The 19,029-nt window shown below is 32.4% G+C and overlaps 1 protein-coding gene across 2 annotated transcripts in view; it reads left to right on the plus strand.

The window, feature by feature from the left end:
* LOC149423778 (semaphorin-2A-like) overlaps positions 1-19,029 on the plus strand; it is a 647,562-nt gene that overhangs the window by 480,116 nt on the left and 148,417 nt on the right. For both annotated transcript variants that reach the window (XM_089631808.1, XM_089631809.1), the window contains one exon: positions 15,909-15,996. In XM_089631808.1, the coding sequence (XP_089487934.1) occupies positions 15,909-15,996 (88 nt within the window). The remainder of the gene's footprint in view (positions 1-15,908; positions 15,997-19,029) is intronic.

Genomic DNA, 19,029 nt, shown 5'->3' on the forward strand with positions numbered 1-19,029 from the left:
AAAAAATTATAAAAAATAAAATTAAAATATGTATATTAATATAAAACATTAAAATGGTTTTCACTATGCCTCTTTCGCTGGAAGGTTCCCATATCAAGACAGTCGTAGAGTTTTTCAGAAATATCATTGTTTTAAAAAATAAAAAAAATTTGAAACATTTTTTACTTCTGGCGTGCCACGGAATTTCGGGAAGAACTTTGATGTACCGAGGGCGAGAAAAGGCTGCGAAGAACTACTCTACAATTAAATATCTTTTTCTTCCCTTTTCTGTTACTTCCCATTCCAACTCACTGGACGACTAGACACTAACTTCCCCTATTTGTTGTTAGTTTATCTTTTGTCCAAACGAAGGAACAGTTTTTTTTCCGAAACAGTCGACAGTTTAAAATAAATCTAGTGGCTAAAACAAAGTATTTGTTTCATTTAATCTTTTTCTTCAATCTTAATTCCATTGTGAAAGATTTAACAACTTTAGGGCTTCCTGCAAGTGGGACTTTATTACTGTGAATACAATACATCTACTGAATAGATAATATACACACAAACCCACACTTTCAAATAGAAGTGCCTTCGTGTAAATTTGAATGCAAACCGATGTAGCCACTGTCTTTTAGTACATGTTGGTTCTAGCACAGAGATAACAAATGAAAATATAGCGCTATTCTTATATAGCGTGACATGGTATATTTCATTCCGTTTGATTTTGAAACTTTATTATTCTAAAATAAAGTCGCTTTCCGCGTTTGTCTGTTTGTGCGCTTAGTTCTTCTAAACTACGCAACTGATTTTGATAGGGTACTTAGGGGAATTTCTGAGTTAGATTTTTTTTAAATGATAAACTAATGTTTATTAGACAAGGTTTTTATGCATAGCACAAAGGATAATAAAGTATTATAAGAAATAATTAGTCGCCTGTAATATCAATGAAAATTGAAAAAATCTCCCGAGTAAAAATAAATGCCGCCGACGCGAATTGAACCCGCGCCTTCTGATGTCCGGTCAGACGCTCTGGACCACTGAGCCACGTCGGTTTATTTCCAACTAGTAATTCAATATGTACTAGTACTTCAATCAACAATTACTGCTTATTATATTTTTTTCACCTGTAAACAACCAACTTCATTTTATTTAAGGCCCGGATGGCCAGACTTTAGGATCACGAAACACGCTCACATCGCATTTGTTGTGTTCTTCTTTATTCTTTGGATACACTTACGGCCGTTCTTCTCAATCCTACTGATCAACTACTGAGCCGAAATTTTGGCTCAACACTGCTCAAACGCACAACTATGCTCTTTCCAACGGATAAGTGACAACTGAGTGATCAACCAATTTAAGGAAGCCAAACTGATGGATTAAGCTTGCCTCAGTAAATGACTACTTATAAAAAGTGTCAACAGAGTGAAACATATTTGCGAGGCCAAGGCACGGTGGCATTAAAGTCAAGCTAATACTTTATTTTTAACATATTTCATACGCTTAAATATTAAATATCGGTTTACGTATTACAGTACTTAAAAAAATATATGCATTAATAATAAATACAATAATTAATTCTTCAATGTTAATTTAGTATTGAAAGTTTTAACTTTGATGTCATTTTATTGTCTATGAAAGTGGGCATGGCCACTTAAGATAATCAACAGTAAAGATGTTTGGAAACAGGCGAATCGAATGTTACTGAATAAATCACTTGGCTGATCGGACCCTGAGATTGATCGTTCGAAATGTTGGGAACAACGGCCGTTAGTCTTCACCCAACATATGCAAATTATACAAGGGCGTATGTATATATATATTATTCAAGGGCGACGGGTGTACAGTATAATTATCGACCCTGCTAAGCGAAACTCTTAACTCTAGAAACCCGCTCAAAAGTATGCTAGTAGCGGTCTCCAGCGTGCAAGTATCATTTGTAGCACGTTGCTGTTCGTAACTTACATGACAGTAGCCATTGGCACGTGGTGTGTAATGGGAGAAGTGTTGGGAAATATGCAGTATGCGTAAACGCGCTCTGCCAATAGCTAGGAGAGACTCTGAACTTCATTACGCACTATCGCAACTACCAGTGTTTGTGGAATGCAGGTTTACAGATTTACAAAAATAAAATTTTAGTACGTTTCTAATTTATTTCGGGACCTCCATCTCAGCCACGAAACTAGAGATGTAAGTTGCTATATGCCCTTAGCTGGTGTGTGTGTATTGACCTACAAGCATGCGAGTAGTGTGCATGTTAGCTACTCGTCAAAAGCGTACTTTTTTCACTCGAATGTGTATCTACGGCTTTAAGGTATCCGCAAATTTTCCCAAGAACAGGGGTTACTACGAATATTTTTATTTTAATTAGACAACTCTGTTCATTTTCTTGTTAGAAAGCTGAAATTCGTTTGGAATTTAAAGAAAAATTTACTCGAGCGTGTATTTTCGTACCTGATACTGTTTTTCATATGAGTGAACCTGAACGCGTGTTTTATGGCTGAATATGAAATAAATAATTTAGTTTCACTATTAACTCGTCATTTATACATATATTTTAACAAGGTAAGCAAAATGTGTTCAAATTTTCCCTGCGTGTTCGTTATTGGCGTGCTTATATTTATAGCTATGGGAACAGTATTCTAAATTGAATTATTGCGAAATTCATTCTAAAGGTTAATTATTACGAATCAATTATAAACTACAGATTAACATAATACTATAAATAAAGTACTTTACCCCGCTACACGTATTGCGATAGAAAACAACTAATACAAAGAGTTAATTTTTACTCTGTTAAAATTATTTCTCTCTCCTCTCCTCCAATTTAAATGCTTTCTATTCCAAGTCTTTTCAAAAACTTATTTTATGTTTATTGCCTTTTGGAGTAGTTTATAGCCAGCCGTACACCTAAAGTTTTCAGCTAAATAGTTTCGGATATCCGGACTGACCGCATGTCCGGATGACAGATTATAAGTAGCTTCGTAAATACCAGACGTCGGACTAACAAGACAGTTATTTACGAGACAGCATATCAGTGATGGCAATTTTATGTTTCAGATACGTAGAAGAGTGTTAAATTTTAAGTGTGATTAGGTTAGGTTAGGTTAATACATTTATTAAAAACTTTGAAAATCTTTTTTTTTACTTTAACATCTTTTTTAACTTCAATTTTGTCAAAATACAATTCACAACATTGGTTTATATTTGGAATATACTTGTGGGTCAAAGATTTTTTATTAGAAATTAAAACAAGTTTAGTACGGAGGTTGTATGATTTGACATTTTCACCGCAAAAAGTTTTATCGTGATTAATTTTTGAATTATTATATCACGTTGCATTTCCTACTTCTTTAGCCAATGTTTTGGACGGCGTTACATTTTTCCTGATGATGTATACTGTAAAGCTGTCCAAAACGTTGGCTAAAGAAGGAGGAAACACAACATAAAATAAATACATATACACGATAAAACCAAAAAGATAATCACGATAATTTTATCATATACACGTATATACTTATATTCATATTGTTTCTATTGATATTTTGTGTTATTTCTTGTTTTCAAGAGCTTCATGAAGACGATCCATTTCACTGAATTGTTAATTCAAAATTATAAAATATTAGCTGTTGTGTCGTAAATAATTTTTATTTAACTATTTTTATGAAGTTGTAAAGACTATTTTATTTATATTTTTAAATTTAAAGTAAAACAGATTTAATTTTTTTTATGAAGTGTATAATATATTGTACAAAATTGAACATAATTGACAACAAAGTTATAATTCAAGTGTATAATATATTGCAATATTATTTTATTTTTATAATAATATCCGCCAAAAATAGCTACGCTTGTGTGTATTAGAGTTATTGATTAAATCTATTGTGAAGATTTTTATTACTGCAATTTTTTAATTATTTAGTTTTTTGTATTTTTTCTTTCCAATTTCGTTTTTTTTACTTTTAGTTGTGTTTTGAATATTATTACTTAGATCTGCAAGTAGTTCAGTTTTTATTTTGTACAGAATCGAAACAGAATTGTTTTTTGTCGTATGTTTTCGTGATTTCTATTTCAAACAGTCAAAGAATATTATTTATTAATCTTACATACTTACGTACCTTTTTAAAACAATCAGAAATTTTTATGACAGTGAAGAATTTATTTCAATCTACATGGCCGTATGTCAATTCTTATTAGCATATGGAAGAATTGGACGGGGTAGTGCAAATAACGCCACTTTAATTCACTTAATTATAACACAAAAAGACATCTTGAAAAGACTTCTCAAAGCACCTATCAGAACTTGCTCTTACCATATTTTTAATAATCTAAACATCACGTCACTTATAGAACTATATGCTAAGAACACCCTTATTTATACTTACAAAAATAATTCAATTGATCTACCAACGCAGATATCTAACAATAACACTAGATCCTTCAATAAAAAATATATCTAAACGAAGACAACATTTTCACAGACAACATTACAAAAATTACCACTCTCTTCCAAAAAAACCTAACATATGTCAATATATTCAAAACCTTCCTAAAAAATGGATCTGTGACTGAGGGGGACACGAAATTGATAAAATATTGCAACCAAACACAGACTGATTGAATTGATACAACCTGTTTAATATCCAATTATAATTAAAACAATACATATATATTAGCTTTAGATCTACATTGAAACTATTAAATTTAAAGAAACACAAATAAAAATTGGGTTCGATGATAACTCAACACAGTGACAATTCAACACACTTTTAAAAAGTGATATAAAGTCATTAGAAACGATGATTTTTTTTAACCTAACCTAACCTTACCTACATAACCCAGCTAATATTTTTTTTGTTTCATCACTTTCCATGACTTTATATATATTTTTAAAGATGTGATGAATTATCATTGTGATTATCCAGTTACCAAAAATTGTAGTAGGTACACAGTTCTAAATAGTGAAATAAATAATATTAAAATGTTAATTGAATAAAATACGTAAAATGTATTCCCCAGTACGGGAAATCCGAGTTGGTAAAACATTATGTCAATACAAATCAAAGTAAATAAATAAAATAAAAAAAATCTTTGTTGCAATCCAAGTAAAGTTTAGTGAAACACTTTCGCATCATGAATAGCGCATCTATGCACATTATTTCTCCCCGGTGAAGAGACAGGGGGTTCCCTTGCAAGTTTCCTCTGCTGCCGCCGGGGATTCCCTCAGTTAATAATACACGAGGATACTAAACACGGATCGCCCTGGGACACCCTGCACCGTCACATTATGTAATGGATGGTGTAGTGGGCTATTTAATTAATCGCGAGCAGGCACAGGTATTACCTGCCTCAGATTATACAGATGCTTGTAGACATGATATCGGATGCAGCGTAAAGGCAACCAAAAACAATTTTATTGTCAATTTAGCAGTTTATCCTTAAGGCGATGCCATACGTAGTAATTAAAAATCACGTGTTTTTGGTTTGAAAATTTGGTCGCCTAGAAATGTTTCAGATGCTTTAATTAAATACTGCGAGTAGAATACTTCTTGGCCTTTGAAATAATCGAGTATTTTTTAGATAAGTCTTTTTATAAGCCCAGAAAAAAATAATGTATAAGGCCTATGAAAACTGCTTTAAAGTCCAAAATCTCCTACTTACGAACCCATTTTCGGTTATGATTTTATTGTATAATGTGGCAAATTAAGTTTAATATAAAATTTTCTAAAAAAAATAAATATTTATGCCTGAACATCCACAAAATAAAATAAACGGCACTTTTTGGCCATGTTTTTTTCTTGCATAAATCAGAACAGATGGATGGTGTTAAGCGGGAATTTAAGCCTTATCGCCATCTACGTAAGGTGTGTTATTGATAGCGGCTCGATTCAAAATATTACACGACGTAGTACATCGCGTTATCCTCATTTAATAAAGTCTTAAAACAATACCCTTAAGAGTAAACTTTAAATCATTTAAAAAAAACCGCTCTTTCACATATGGCGATAGTTTAATATTTTTTTGAAAAACACCTTTTGTAAGTTATGCTTTAAAATATTAAAATGAATTATTTGTTTGCACATGTAAATACGGAGTATAAATGAGAATTAAAAGTTTTGTCCATATAAATACTCAATCCTTTCAAGAAAGGCATACAAACCCAATATTCTATATGTGATTCAATCCAATATTGTATTTGAATACATTTCTTGATTGAATTGAGTTTGAATACGGACAAAACTATTTATTCATTTTCATCGTGCATGTTCTTTGTGCATATTCATTGTGCATATTCATAGTTCATAGTCATCTTGCATATCCGTCGTGCATATTCATCGTGCATATATGGGCGCAAACAACTCATTTATCAATCCTAATATTTCAAAACGTGATTTATAAAATAATTTAATTGACATCATTTATGAAAGAACTGATTATGAATTATTTTATGTATACCCATTACCCAAATTTGCATTGAATTTTTCTAAAGTTGAACTGGTTGTGTGAATTCAGACAGTAGAATAACAGAACCTATGAACAGAAAATGATTTTATTTTTATAAATTATGAATATATCTACATATTAAATGTGTATTTTTGTTTGTTTCATTTTTGGACAGATTTCGTGATTTTTTAAAGTTTACGTCGAAAGCTAAATTTTTGATCGAATCTAATGAAAAAATAGCAATGTTCGTTTTTGATAGGCAATGATTCTGAGGCAAAAGTTTTATAAATTCTTTCAGCTTCACAAATCCCACAATAATATAATATCTCGCGATGACCTCGGGTCTGCGCTAGTAACAATAATAATTTACTTTTTAAGCTTATAATTCGCTATTCAAAATTCTGACCTCTATTGAGTCCCCTTGTAATGAATATACTTACTTAAAAATGACATGGCCTCAGATTATTTTCATTTCACAAGGCGGTTCCCTTAGTAACGTGATGCAGTTCATAGTGTAACATTTGGAATCGGGTCTCTAACAATAACACTCCCTATGTAGTTGGCGATAAAGTAAGTAGGGGATTTTTAACTTTAGAGTAGTTTTTGTGGGCTTGATACTTTTTTTTCTATATTTCAAAAGCCAAGAGTTTTCTACATGCAGTATTTAATTAAACCATATAAGATATGTCTAAGCAATCAAATTTTTAAACCAAAAACACACGATTTTGCATTAGTTCCTAGTGCTTCGCATTAAGAACATAGTCTGTGAAATTTCTTCATCGCGGTGTTGGAGGTAGCAAGGGATACATGAGCAGTAGTGGCACAGATAGGTTTATAGGAAGCAGGAAGAAGGCAGGAAACCCCGCTACCTGACAGCCCCGTGCTAAAGGATTACATTCGCTGGACTTGAGATAATTTTGTTAATATACCCGCCCTCGAAACGGAGGAGGCGATCAATAAGGATCAAGTATAAATTGAAGCACAGGCTTTGGTACCCAAAGGAAATCTTCAGCTTAATTAAATGTTGAGGATTCGGGTGAAAGTTAGTTGAAGCTGGAACTATCTTGTCTTGGGAAGGGAATAAGTGATGTTGGAATGGTTAAATCTTAACAACACCAATTTAACAGTCTGATATGTAATATTATATATGTATATACATTTAGCGGAGTCTGTAGGGGCTTTTACAATGGAATAGTTCATAAAATTATAAACATTTACATTACTTGTATACGTATTGTAACGTCATTGTTGTATACAGTTTTTCTTTTATTATTTTTTTGTACATAACAGCAACTTTCGCATTTTTTATGTGACGAATTGGAGATGTCAACTGAATTAGGCTGGCCGCATACATACGTTTTCCGTATTCGATTTCCAAATTCGTTTTCCGTATTCGGAATTCCGTGAGACCAGCGCAAACGTTCGTTTTTCTTCATTCGGAATGTATAAACGTCAGTACCAGTGTTGCCAACAAGGGCGATATATCGCCATTTAGGCTACTCAGAGCGAGAATCGGCGCCGAAAAAATCTAAAAGGCGACTGGTCGCCAATTAAGCTACTTCAAAAACATCAATTTTAAACATGTCCCGAAATTCTCTAGCCACCCCCCCCCCCCCCCCCCCCCCCCCGTGAAATTTATTTTTCTGGGGACAAATTTTATTTTTTTGAAATTCTCTAGCCACCCCCCCACGAAATTTTTATTTTCACGTAAAAACATCAATTTTAAACATGTCCCACCTAACAACAAATTCGGCTACTTTACGCTACCTTATGTATGAGAAACGGCGATATTAGGTCAAGATCCGTGGGCAACACTGAATTACTGAACGGAAATTTCCGAACGTTTGCGTCGGCACAAACAAAATGTATGCAATAGCTGCGTTCCACATGACGTCATTAGGTTTTTTTCCATTCGGTTTCTCCGAACGCGCCGCCCGGCTCGCATTCGGAACGTGCGTAAGGAATTTGTTCCGTTCGGAACTAAAACGAACGTGTGCGGCAGTTAATGTATTTTCTACTGATTCCGTGCATTCTGATGTCCGAATACGGAAAACGAATTCGGAAATCGAATACGGAAAACGTATGTATGCGGCCAGCTTTATGCACATTGTTTCCTTCCGTTTGTATTCTGGGCAAGGAGGAGTTCACATCATAGTAGTTAGTCCCAGAATTTTTGCACTGGAAAAAAAATTCCAACTAGTAATTAGGTATTGGTAAAAACTTAAAAATGATAGAAATGTACCTACAAACTTTGGCGAAAATGGTCAAATCATCAAATCTAAATATCCAAATTCTCCTGATCTTCACCCCTCTATTCATTCTCCTTCTACATTCCCTTTGTTTCATAATACTTCTTCTATAACAAGTGTGATATCATCGCAACAAATAATTATAGTGAATCTTCTCATGTTATGACAAAAGCTTTTTTCAACTTACTACATCAAAATTAATACGCTGAAAGATCAACAAATACTTAATATTTCGCCTACACAGGTTTATTTGATAAACACACAAGCAGTTTATACTTAAAGTGTAGACTGAATTTTATATTAATGGAATTCGGGATCAAGTTACTGCTGAACGAATTAATTCAAAGCATTAACCCACGTGTGATGACACTTCCTAATGTCTGAGGCGAATAGGGTGTCATTCAACTGCATAACATTAAACAGTCACATCCCTAATCAAATATTAGAGTAGGTTTTGAACAGTTAGAGTCGGGGTGGGCGTAAGGTGATACTCGGGAGGGATGAAATAATATGAATGAAAAAAAAAATTGAAAAAAAATATATTCATGAATTTTAAATACAAATTATCAGGGATCACTGGTTAAAGAAAGTCAGGTACGTTTATTAACATTCTGTATAACGCAATAGCAATATTCATGAGATATCGAAAGACTTTTACTTTGACGGTGAATGAATTCAGTGAATGAAGGAATTCCCATATTTTGCAAGCAGTGCTCCCTTAAAAGAGCGAGGCCGATGTCGGGGGGATAGAGACGGCATTTCAATAATGGAGAGATGAAAATTTGACAGTTTCATCACGTAGTATCTGTTTGAAATTACTTTAATATTCTTCTTGCCAAAGTTTAAATATTTTCCACGAGAATTCAGGAATGCTGTATTAAAATAATTTATCTCTTTTAATCCTAAATTTTCTTCCACGTCCGCTGTCATGCGATATAGTAGAATTATGCAAATTGATCCTTAGCAAGCCTGGGAAGTTTAACAATATAAAATGTTTCTATAATGACGCAACTAAACATATTAAACATCTTAAATTAAACCCCAGTACTTCTAAACGACGGAAGTAGCCTCATATGTATGTATTTTATAGCCGGTTTCATATCCGACCTTTCGCCTTACATAACTCACGGAGGGTTTTCCCTCCCCTTTATCTGTATCGCTCGCGGGTCACTTCATATGCAAACATGTCATAAAAGAAACCCCCACAATATAGAAGCGGAATATTTACTAGCGATTAATGGTATTCGATAAACCGTTTACACCCCTAAAATGCTCAAGTCACATACAGTACTTTGCAAATCCCTTCGTTTGCCTAATCTATTTTTCTTTTTCTTAACACCTAGAAATATTTTTACAAATTCTTTCAAATTTATTTGATGACTATCAAATCAGTGATCGCTACCATTTTTAATAAATCTATTTGAATTTCACTCATTCTTCATTCGCATCTCATTCTTATGTTCGCTAATGAAGAAATGAAAATCTGAGAAGCGGAAATTAACCCGAAATTTCCCGATATCCCATCGAGCTGAAGTTCAGCAGATAGACTTGATGATGACAATACATGTACGCATTTCTCTGAAATCCGAAACATTACAGGAGTTTAAAAATTGCCTTAAATGCCGAAACGGTTGTCACAATAATAAAATTTAAACACTTGCAGAACTTAAAAATAACATTAATAAATTAGATTTACATATTTTTTATAAAAAACAAATGGAGTTCTACTAATTAAACCCAAAAACAATTAATGATAATTACAGCAGTTAATATACGAAATAAATTTCGGTCCTACACGATCGTCATTTTTGGCGAGTTTGATAGAGTTGTTAAATACAGTTATTGTGTAAGAAGATTCAATCTTCAGTCAACACAAAAAAATTGTTTTAAAAGACATTTTAAATAGTAATAATTTTACTGGTTGATTTTTTACCATTTGAACGATTCTCGACCCTGAAAAGCATTCAAATTCAAATTCAAAAATTTATTGCACAAAAAGAGTACAAAGGGTATAGCTTTTAGGTTACATCCTATTTCTTCCAGCTAACCCAACAAATATACATTATATTACATAACCCAACAATTACATGTTAACAAATGTATGTAAATAAAAAATTTAAAAAAAACAGAGGTAGTTAATTTATGTAAGGTATTCATTTAAGGTGTAGTGACATTTGTTCAAAAGAAATGTTTTTAGTGATGATTTAAATTTAAGTATGTCGGTTATTTGTTTGATGCTATGTGGAAGGTTGTTATATACTTTAATGACCATGTAGTGTGGTCATTGATGTATTTCTATGAGTGTGGTCCTTTTTGAAAAAAGTTTTGTTTGCATTTGGGATTAATAAGTTTTCTGTGAACCTTGTAGCGTGTTTATGTGTTGAGTTTTTTTGTGGGAACTTTGGAGATGATCGAACTAACAGGATGTAACATTTAATGATATTAATTAATATTTTATTTAACATTTGATCAAATTGTTTTGCAAGTCGAGCATAATTGTTATGTTGTTAAAAACTGATCATAGTTTGATGAAAAGCTAAAATAGGGGTTAAACAGAGATGGTTTAAATGACACAATTTGAAAATGTCATTGATCATTGATTGGTTTGATGGGTTTTGATTTTGCGCTACCACGATCTAACTAGCTTTATTACCGTTTCATTAAAAGCAGTTACTACGCAGTTTTTAAATACTTATTTTCGTTATTGCCGACCGGTTTCGAGAGAATATACAAGCTGTTCTGAGCGACAGAATACAACATGAAACTCTTCAGTCTCATTTTAATAACCTATTTTCAATTCTTAAAAAACGTCAAGAACACAATTTATTGATAAACACGTCTGCTTCAAAATTTCGATTATTATTTCCAAGAGAAAAATTCTCAGAATTTTTTTGCGTAATTGATTTTATTTTAGAATTTGTTACAAAGGGTAATGAAAATTGTATTACGCCTCGAAATTCTGTAAAAAAGTGGGAATATTCAATCAGTAGTTGTTGAAAACAATACTTGACATTACGAATGACTTATTTCAAATTCTTTTCAGACAAGGGTTGGCGTTTTTTATTAATATTTTGGTAGATAAAGCGCAGGATTCAAATGAAAAACAGGAACATCTCTGAATTATGTAGCTTTTTAAAAATTCTTTACGAATAGATGAAAAAAAAAAAAAATTTAATATGTCTTTTTTCTTGATTTTTTCGGGGGACGTTAAAATACGAGTATATCTATTTAGATGGCCAAATCCATTTAAGATATGAAATTTCCTGTTCGAATTTTATTCCAATGCCCCGGCGTTGCTCGAATTTTCTCTACTTTTAATGAATATAAAATCCATGTACAATAAGGTTTTCCAATAAGAGGTGTTATTTTGAATAGCCCGCTATTTCGGTAGATGTTACTTTTGAAGCTTTGATTTGACAAGTAGAAACTACGACATTAATAAAAATGTAACGATACACGCTTCAACAACGCATTGACAGTATTAAAATTCACTTGAGTAGTATTAAAATTCAAATACAAATCATCTTGAGTGATGAGGCCCATTTCCACCTCGGTGGCTTCGTCAACAAGCAAAATTGTCGCATTTGGGGCTCGGAAAACCCAAGAGTTATTGTTGAAAAGCCTCTTTATCCTCAACGTGTGACTTTTTGGTGCGGATTATGGTCCGACGGAGTCATTGAACCTTACCTTTTTAAAAATGAGGCTGGAGCAACAGTTACGGTGAATGGATTGCGCTATCGAGAGATAATTAATGATTTTTTATGGCCGGAATTGAATGGTTTTGATCTGGACAACGTTTATTTTCAACATAACGGCGCAACGTGCCACACAAGCAACAAAACCATTGATCTTTTATGATTGAATATCAAAATAACACCTCTTATTGGAAAACCATGTATATACATTAACCTTCCGGAAGAAATTCTCTAGATGATAGTGAAACTCCTATCAAACTCCGTTGCATAGTTTAGACGAACAAAACGCACAAACAGACAGACGCGGATAGTGACTTTGTTTTAAACAATTTAGAGATGGTATAGTCCCAACTTTCAGGAGCTAGTGAAACTATAGCATCTATTGCATGTGGGAGATTTTCAAATATTGTCAGATTATTCGTAATTGTTTGTAATCGGTTGTTTGTTTTTCTTTTAAATAAAAAATAAATTAGTAATTTTTATATTTCACCACAGACAATAATACATCTACCACTCGATGACGTATATATGTCAGATCTACACTTCTATTATAATTGTTTTATACAACCTTTCACAATATTTTAAGGTTTTATATAAATTTGGCACATTATGGTAAGCGATCGCTTGAGATGTTTTGCAAACTTGCCATAATATGCCAAAAATCGTTGGGGTGGATAATCTATTTCTTATCTGCTTAAAAATGCTATATTTTCATTTGTTTGGTGACTAAGCATATTTTTTTCGAAAAACTCTTTTACCAAACTGTATTTCAAAACCGTATGAATTGCAAAGGAAAAATTATAGGCTGTTTCACAAAAAAAAAAATAATTGTCTCAATAACTGCGAATCGAAGCATTATATTTTATTAGCTACTATAAAAACCTAACTCTCTTCTTGCTATTTTACCTCAATTCCACAATAATACTTGAATGATAAATGAGCCATGTTTTGTGTTCACTGACAATTTGTTATTATCAATTCAACAACCCGTGGAAAAGAACATCCACTTAACTGTTGCCATCTGTCTTCCCTTGTTATCCATCCAATGCGATGAAATAAATCATACGAAAGGTGTTTAATAAAATTCTAATGGAGGCACTAAACACTAATCCTCACCGTGTGCGCCGATTTACTAATGTGATTTCCAAGCCGCTCATTAAAGATCTCACCCGCTCCATACAGAATGAAAGATCTTTTAGCAAAACGTGTCATTTTTTATTTACCGTCATTTTCATCCTTAATACAAATGCAATGACACTTTTGACTGAAAAGCACGACTATCTTTTTCAAACACACAATCTCTGCTAATGTGTGTTAGATTGACTCACTTAGCCGATTATTGTTCTTACAAAGTTAAATGAATAGTAATTGCTTTCTTTCGCAGAATACTTAGAGCAAGTTAAATACCTGCGTAATAATTTTATTGACTTACGGTAGCGTTCACCAATCAAAAAGAGCTAAAATTTTATATTTCGCTAAATTATAATCACTTAAGCTAAATTTATTTATGTATGCAATGTACGCTATATAAATGATACAAGAGTTGTTTTAATTTTTTGTGATAAGTTAATAATTTTTGTAAATATGATTACCGCACAAGAGTCCCAACTGCTCCCAAACGTTTAGAGCCAGTGAGACTATGGCATCCACAATTCGGATATGTTGTGAGGTTGAAGGTAGTGGGAAGGGGAAGAAGAAAAGAAATAGGAAGGTGGAGGAGTACCAGGCTATTTAAATCTTGCCACAAAAACACGGCTAAAGCCATTTCAAGCAATGTTTCAATTCTGAATCGTGGTCTCACACCAGGGCGATACTAAGAGTATCTTCCACTTTGGAAAGTACCGCAAGTAAAATAAAGATTGTTTTAAATTAACGAATTTTGAAATAATAAAATTAATCAAATAAAATTGACTTACGCACGCCGGGATTTGAACACGCTACCTTCGGCTTTCTAGTTAAGAGCCTTACCCCTCGACCACGGAGGTAATAAGCGTTATAATGTTTAACTTTGAACTTTGTTTGATCAGAGTATTTGCTCAAATGCTCAGCTTAACAAAAATGATAAAATGCAGTCGACGATAAAACATTTTTCACTTAACTAAGGTATCACTTAGGTTTCGTTGTGTTGGTGAATGCGTCCCCTAGAACATTTTTCACTTAACTAAGATATCAATTAGTTTTTTATTGTGTTGGTGAATGCGTTCCCTAGAACATTTTTCACTTAACAAAGGTATCACTTAATTTTTATTGTGTTAGTGAATGCGTCTCCTAGAACATTTAAAAGCTCGAAAAATTTTCATCGATTATACAATTATGTTTTACGCTGATTTTTTATTCACGATTCAAATAAAATAGCAATTATAAAGATAGTAACGTTATTAGTTCATGTTTATAAAACAATTAAATTCCTCGACTTTGCGTGATAGATAGTAATATTATAGTCCCCAATTCAATTATAGTAATAGAATTTCATTTACATATTTTATTATACAAGGTACTTTAACAAACCTTTTCTACGTATGAATTTTAATTGAGAATGTAATATAATTATAATTGAATGAGATAAAATATTACCATTCGTTATTTCGGCTACTGGCATTATACCTAGCTCTCTCATTAAAAATTTAGGCGTATTAGATCTATCAAAAAAATTATGTATAAAAATGGAAAAATCAGTAATTTTAAATACATGTAGGATAACGAAAGATTTTTTAAATATTTATTTTGAGGGATCAGTAGGATTTTTTAGGCCCTGTTAGAAGTTCTACCGAGCCGAACCCTCTGATATGAAAATATCTGGAGTCGGTGAATTATTTTCCCATTTGATCTCTGATGAGTTGACGTGTTGTTCTTGTATTGTTTTGTATTTATTTTGCTTATATAGTGCACTTGCATAATGTTAATTGACTAGATGATCATTTGTGTAAAAGTGTGTGGAAGGGTTTAGATTTTCCCATGGGGAAGATTTAACCTGGACATACAATCGGAAAATGAAAAAGAATATGCCAACAATTCTATCTATATTGGTAGATACCAGTGGCGTGTAGTGTTTCGGGTATAAATAATTGTGAATTAAATGTTTGAAAATAGCCGTTTTAATATGTTCTTTCGCTGATGATTGTGACCTACTGAATACAATAATTTACAAGTCCCTTAAACGAAATCATTGATATGAAATTATACGATTTTTTATAATATAATTTATATGTTTGTTTTTCTTGGGATGAGCACAATCGTTCGGCTTCTATTAATTGCATGTTATTGATAGCACTGATCTGCTTTTAACGCAATTCAATAGAAAGGACCAATTATTTTATTTATTTAAATAAAAATGTACATGTTTGTTTGTCAAAATCTTAAGTCTTCCTTCCTTTAAAATATAATTTATAAATATCAGAATCGATTTTACCAGGTACTATTAAAGGTTTTCAGATTAAATAATGTAACATACTAGCTTTTATTAATAGTGACAAAACTCATAACACCTTGTTCGAACATCTTTTTGACTATTACCAAATTAATTGAATTATTTGTTTCCTTTCAGATCACGTTCAGGAGTTTGGCTGTGGACCACTATTCTACAGGACAATGTACATGGATATCAAATCAAACATTCTTTACGTGGGAGCTATGTAAGTATACATTTTTAATATTCACAAATACCAGAATTGTGTTAAACACTTCGTACTTTTTTGCTAAATGCTCGATTTTCAAGATCTTTCATTTTCTTCTTCCTTTGTTAAGTGTTTAGTCGATATTCTTGGAACAAAGTCAAGACGTAGAGAGTAGACCGTTTCTTTAGTATCCATGTAATTGAAATAATAAGTGTAATATCGTCACTAGAATCTCCCGTGCTGATGATTTCATTTATATTTGATTAAAATTTATTAGTATGGATAATATAAAGTAATTATAAACATAGTCCTTTTTCTGAAATAATTATAATCATATTACAGGGTGCTTTTTTGTTCAGTTGAGTGGTTTCGGTTTCAGTCTGTATTTAATGTCAGTATATTTCTGATCTCCCTATATCTTGTATCCAGCTTTTTATTTGAGATTTAAATGTTAAAATATTGTTGTGAGTTTTAAATGAGAGTGGGATTTTGATGCAGAGTTTAGTACCATATTATACTACTGTATCCTTGATTGGTTACATCGACGTGTGACAAGTACCTATAAATACAGAATAGAACATTTTTTACCAACAAAAATATTACAAATCTTATTACACAGTTTAAACATACCAATACAGGTTTTAAGAAACAAATTGTTAACCAACAAATGTTTTCAACTAATATGTGAAATGAAAGTTCTTTCGGCGCTATTAAAAATATCTGCTACTTACGCATATTGGTTACCTAATTAGTGTATGCGTGGTGGGGAGCTTATAATGTGGGGAATTATATTGACTTATATTATATTATATTGCATTGTATTATTGTTGAAAGATAGTTTTAGTTCGTGTGACTCCATTCGGAATATCAAATGAAGTCAATTTCAATAATGCTGGGCTATCAGTAGGGGATTAATAATCGTAAAAAGGATAATGGCATCCGATACCAATCCTCTATCGGACAATTTTATTAATTTAAGATTTTCCATTAGCTAGTTTTAGTATATATTTTCAATAGGAGTATTAAGTATATAATTTAATTGTCTTAAAATTTTTCGGTTATCAAATAGAAATAGGTGAGTTATACTCTAATTAGCTCCGGACTAATGAATTATACAAAAATCATGTCTTTGCTTGACTTTTAGAATCATCAATGTGCCAGTATTTACGATTTTCGGAGAATGGTAGTTGGTACAAATTACATTAAAGGTTCACATACATAGCAATGGGTCGTGAATTGAAAATGGATACAACATCAATTTTTAAATCCGTTTTTCAGCTCTTTAATGAGAATATTATTTGCTGCAACCACAGACATATGAATATGCTGCAACCGAGATTTGAACGTCGGAATCTTTAGCTAAACGGACGACTGCTCTAACTACTGAGATATCGTGGCAACTTAACCGTTCACGTTCTTCTAATACAGGGTGTATCGGCACTAACCCGACAAACTTTAACCAGCTATTCCTTAGCACATTTTGAGTAAAAAATGTTTTGGGCACTTTGCTGTCCGGTAGCATTTTTTTTCAATAAAAAATAAAAATTTCCACACTACATCACTGTCATTGGCATTGCTTTTCGTGTTCAACAACTGTTATAAGCAAGTATGTCGAAAAGCGTCTTCGCTCTTTCGCACACACTAAATAATAATAGTTAAAAATGAGACGAATGGTGCCGTGCCATTTCGTTGTGATTGTAAAAGTGCGCCAATATAGATACACACGTGCATTATTCAACGGGATTCGAATAAAATATTGTCAGATGGGTTTTCAAACTTTGACAAAGGATAAAACAGTGGTGACATGTGGTGAAAATATGAATGGTAAATTTTTTATTAAAAAAAAACGTTACCGGACAGCAAAGTCCACATAAGATTTTTTACTCCAAATATGCTAAGGAATAGCTGGTTAAAGTTTGTCGGGTACGTGCCGATACACCCTGTATATTAATCTCCAAGAATACTTTGCATCAAAAAGGGAACAATTTTTTTTTATATGTTGTATGTGATGTAGGCCTTTTGATAAATACAAATGTTCGACCTTGTTAGTCCTCCTGATCTCCGAAAAAAATAAAAAAACGGCGAAATTTTCGATATTTCTTCAGTTTTGTATTTTTTTTGCACAAAGGACTATTTTTTCAGCTAAGGATTTTACATGTTTTTAAAATAGGCTTAATTTTCTACAATTTGATACAAAACGTTTTATGTAGATGTAATAGAAAAGTAAGCGAGATAAATCTGTTAAATTTTTGTAATTTCAATATACTGAACGATTCCATTCCTGCGTATATATCACCAGATAAAAATAATACTAATAAATAGTATATCACTTTTAAATATTTTTCTACATTTCCTCAGTTATTCAATTTTTATACAATTTTGTGGAGTTTGCGCCAGGCAGCGATGATTGTGTGCGCTCTATCCTCTAAAACGAATTCAATAACTGTGTCAACTGATATGGATGCTACTGTTAAACTTATTTTGTAAACAGCCTTCAATCGTAAATTAATCCTTTTAAAAAATCGATTTCGAATAAATAAAACATATTTAGATATTTGTCCATTGGAGGTTCCAACGTTTGAATATTCAAACAAATTACGTATGTATTTTAGAAACAATCAATTTAACTTTCTCATTGTGTCGGTAATTAATTAGTCAATTAAATATACTGACAACACGATGACTTGGATTGCCTCCACCCACTCCTACTCCCTGTCAGTCTTCATCCTGTAACAGTTTAGGTACAATTCTAAGCTGAATATTTAAATAACGGCGTTAGAAGTGGAAACACTCATTATTCACACGATAGGCTGGTAATTAACTAGTAACGGAATCGTGCAGGGCCGGTTGGAGGGTTGCAAAATATTGCCTAAGCTATTTTTAAAAGATTATCAGAAACTGACTTTTCGCAACTATGAAACATAAAATCTTTGTATGTTTATCTGAATTTGAAGCAGCACATACCTACTTTTATGTGGTGAGCACCATCAGTTCGCAACTTTACCATGACCGACCAAAATCCTTTTAATTTCCGTTAAACGAAAAATAGGA

The sequence above is a fragment of the Hesperophylax consimilis genome, chromosome 5 (assembly GCF_061612785.1).
Source record: "Hesperophylax consimilis isolate HC1 chromosome 5, BYU_Hcon_1.0, whole genome shotgun sequence".
Lineage (NCBI taxonomy): Eukaryota > Metazoa > Arthropoda > Insecta > Trichoptera > Limnephilidae > Hesperophylax > Hesperophylax consimilis.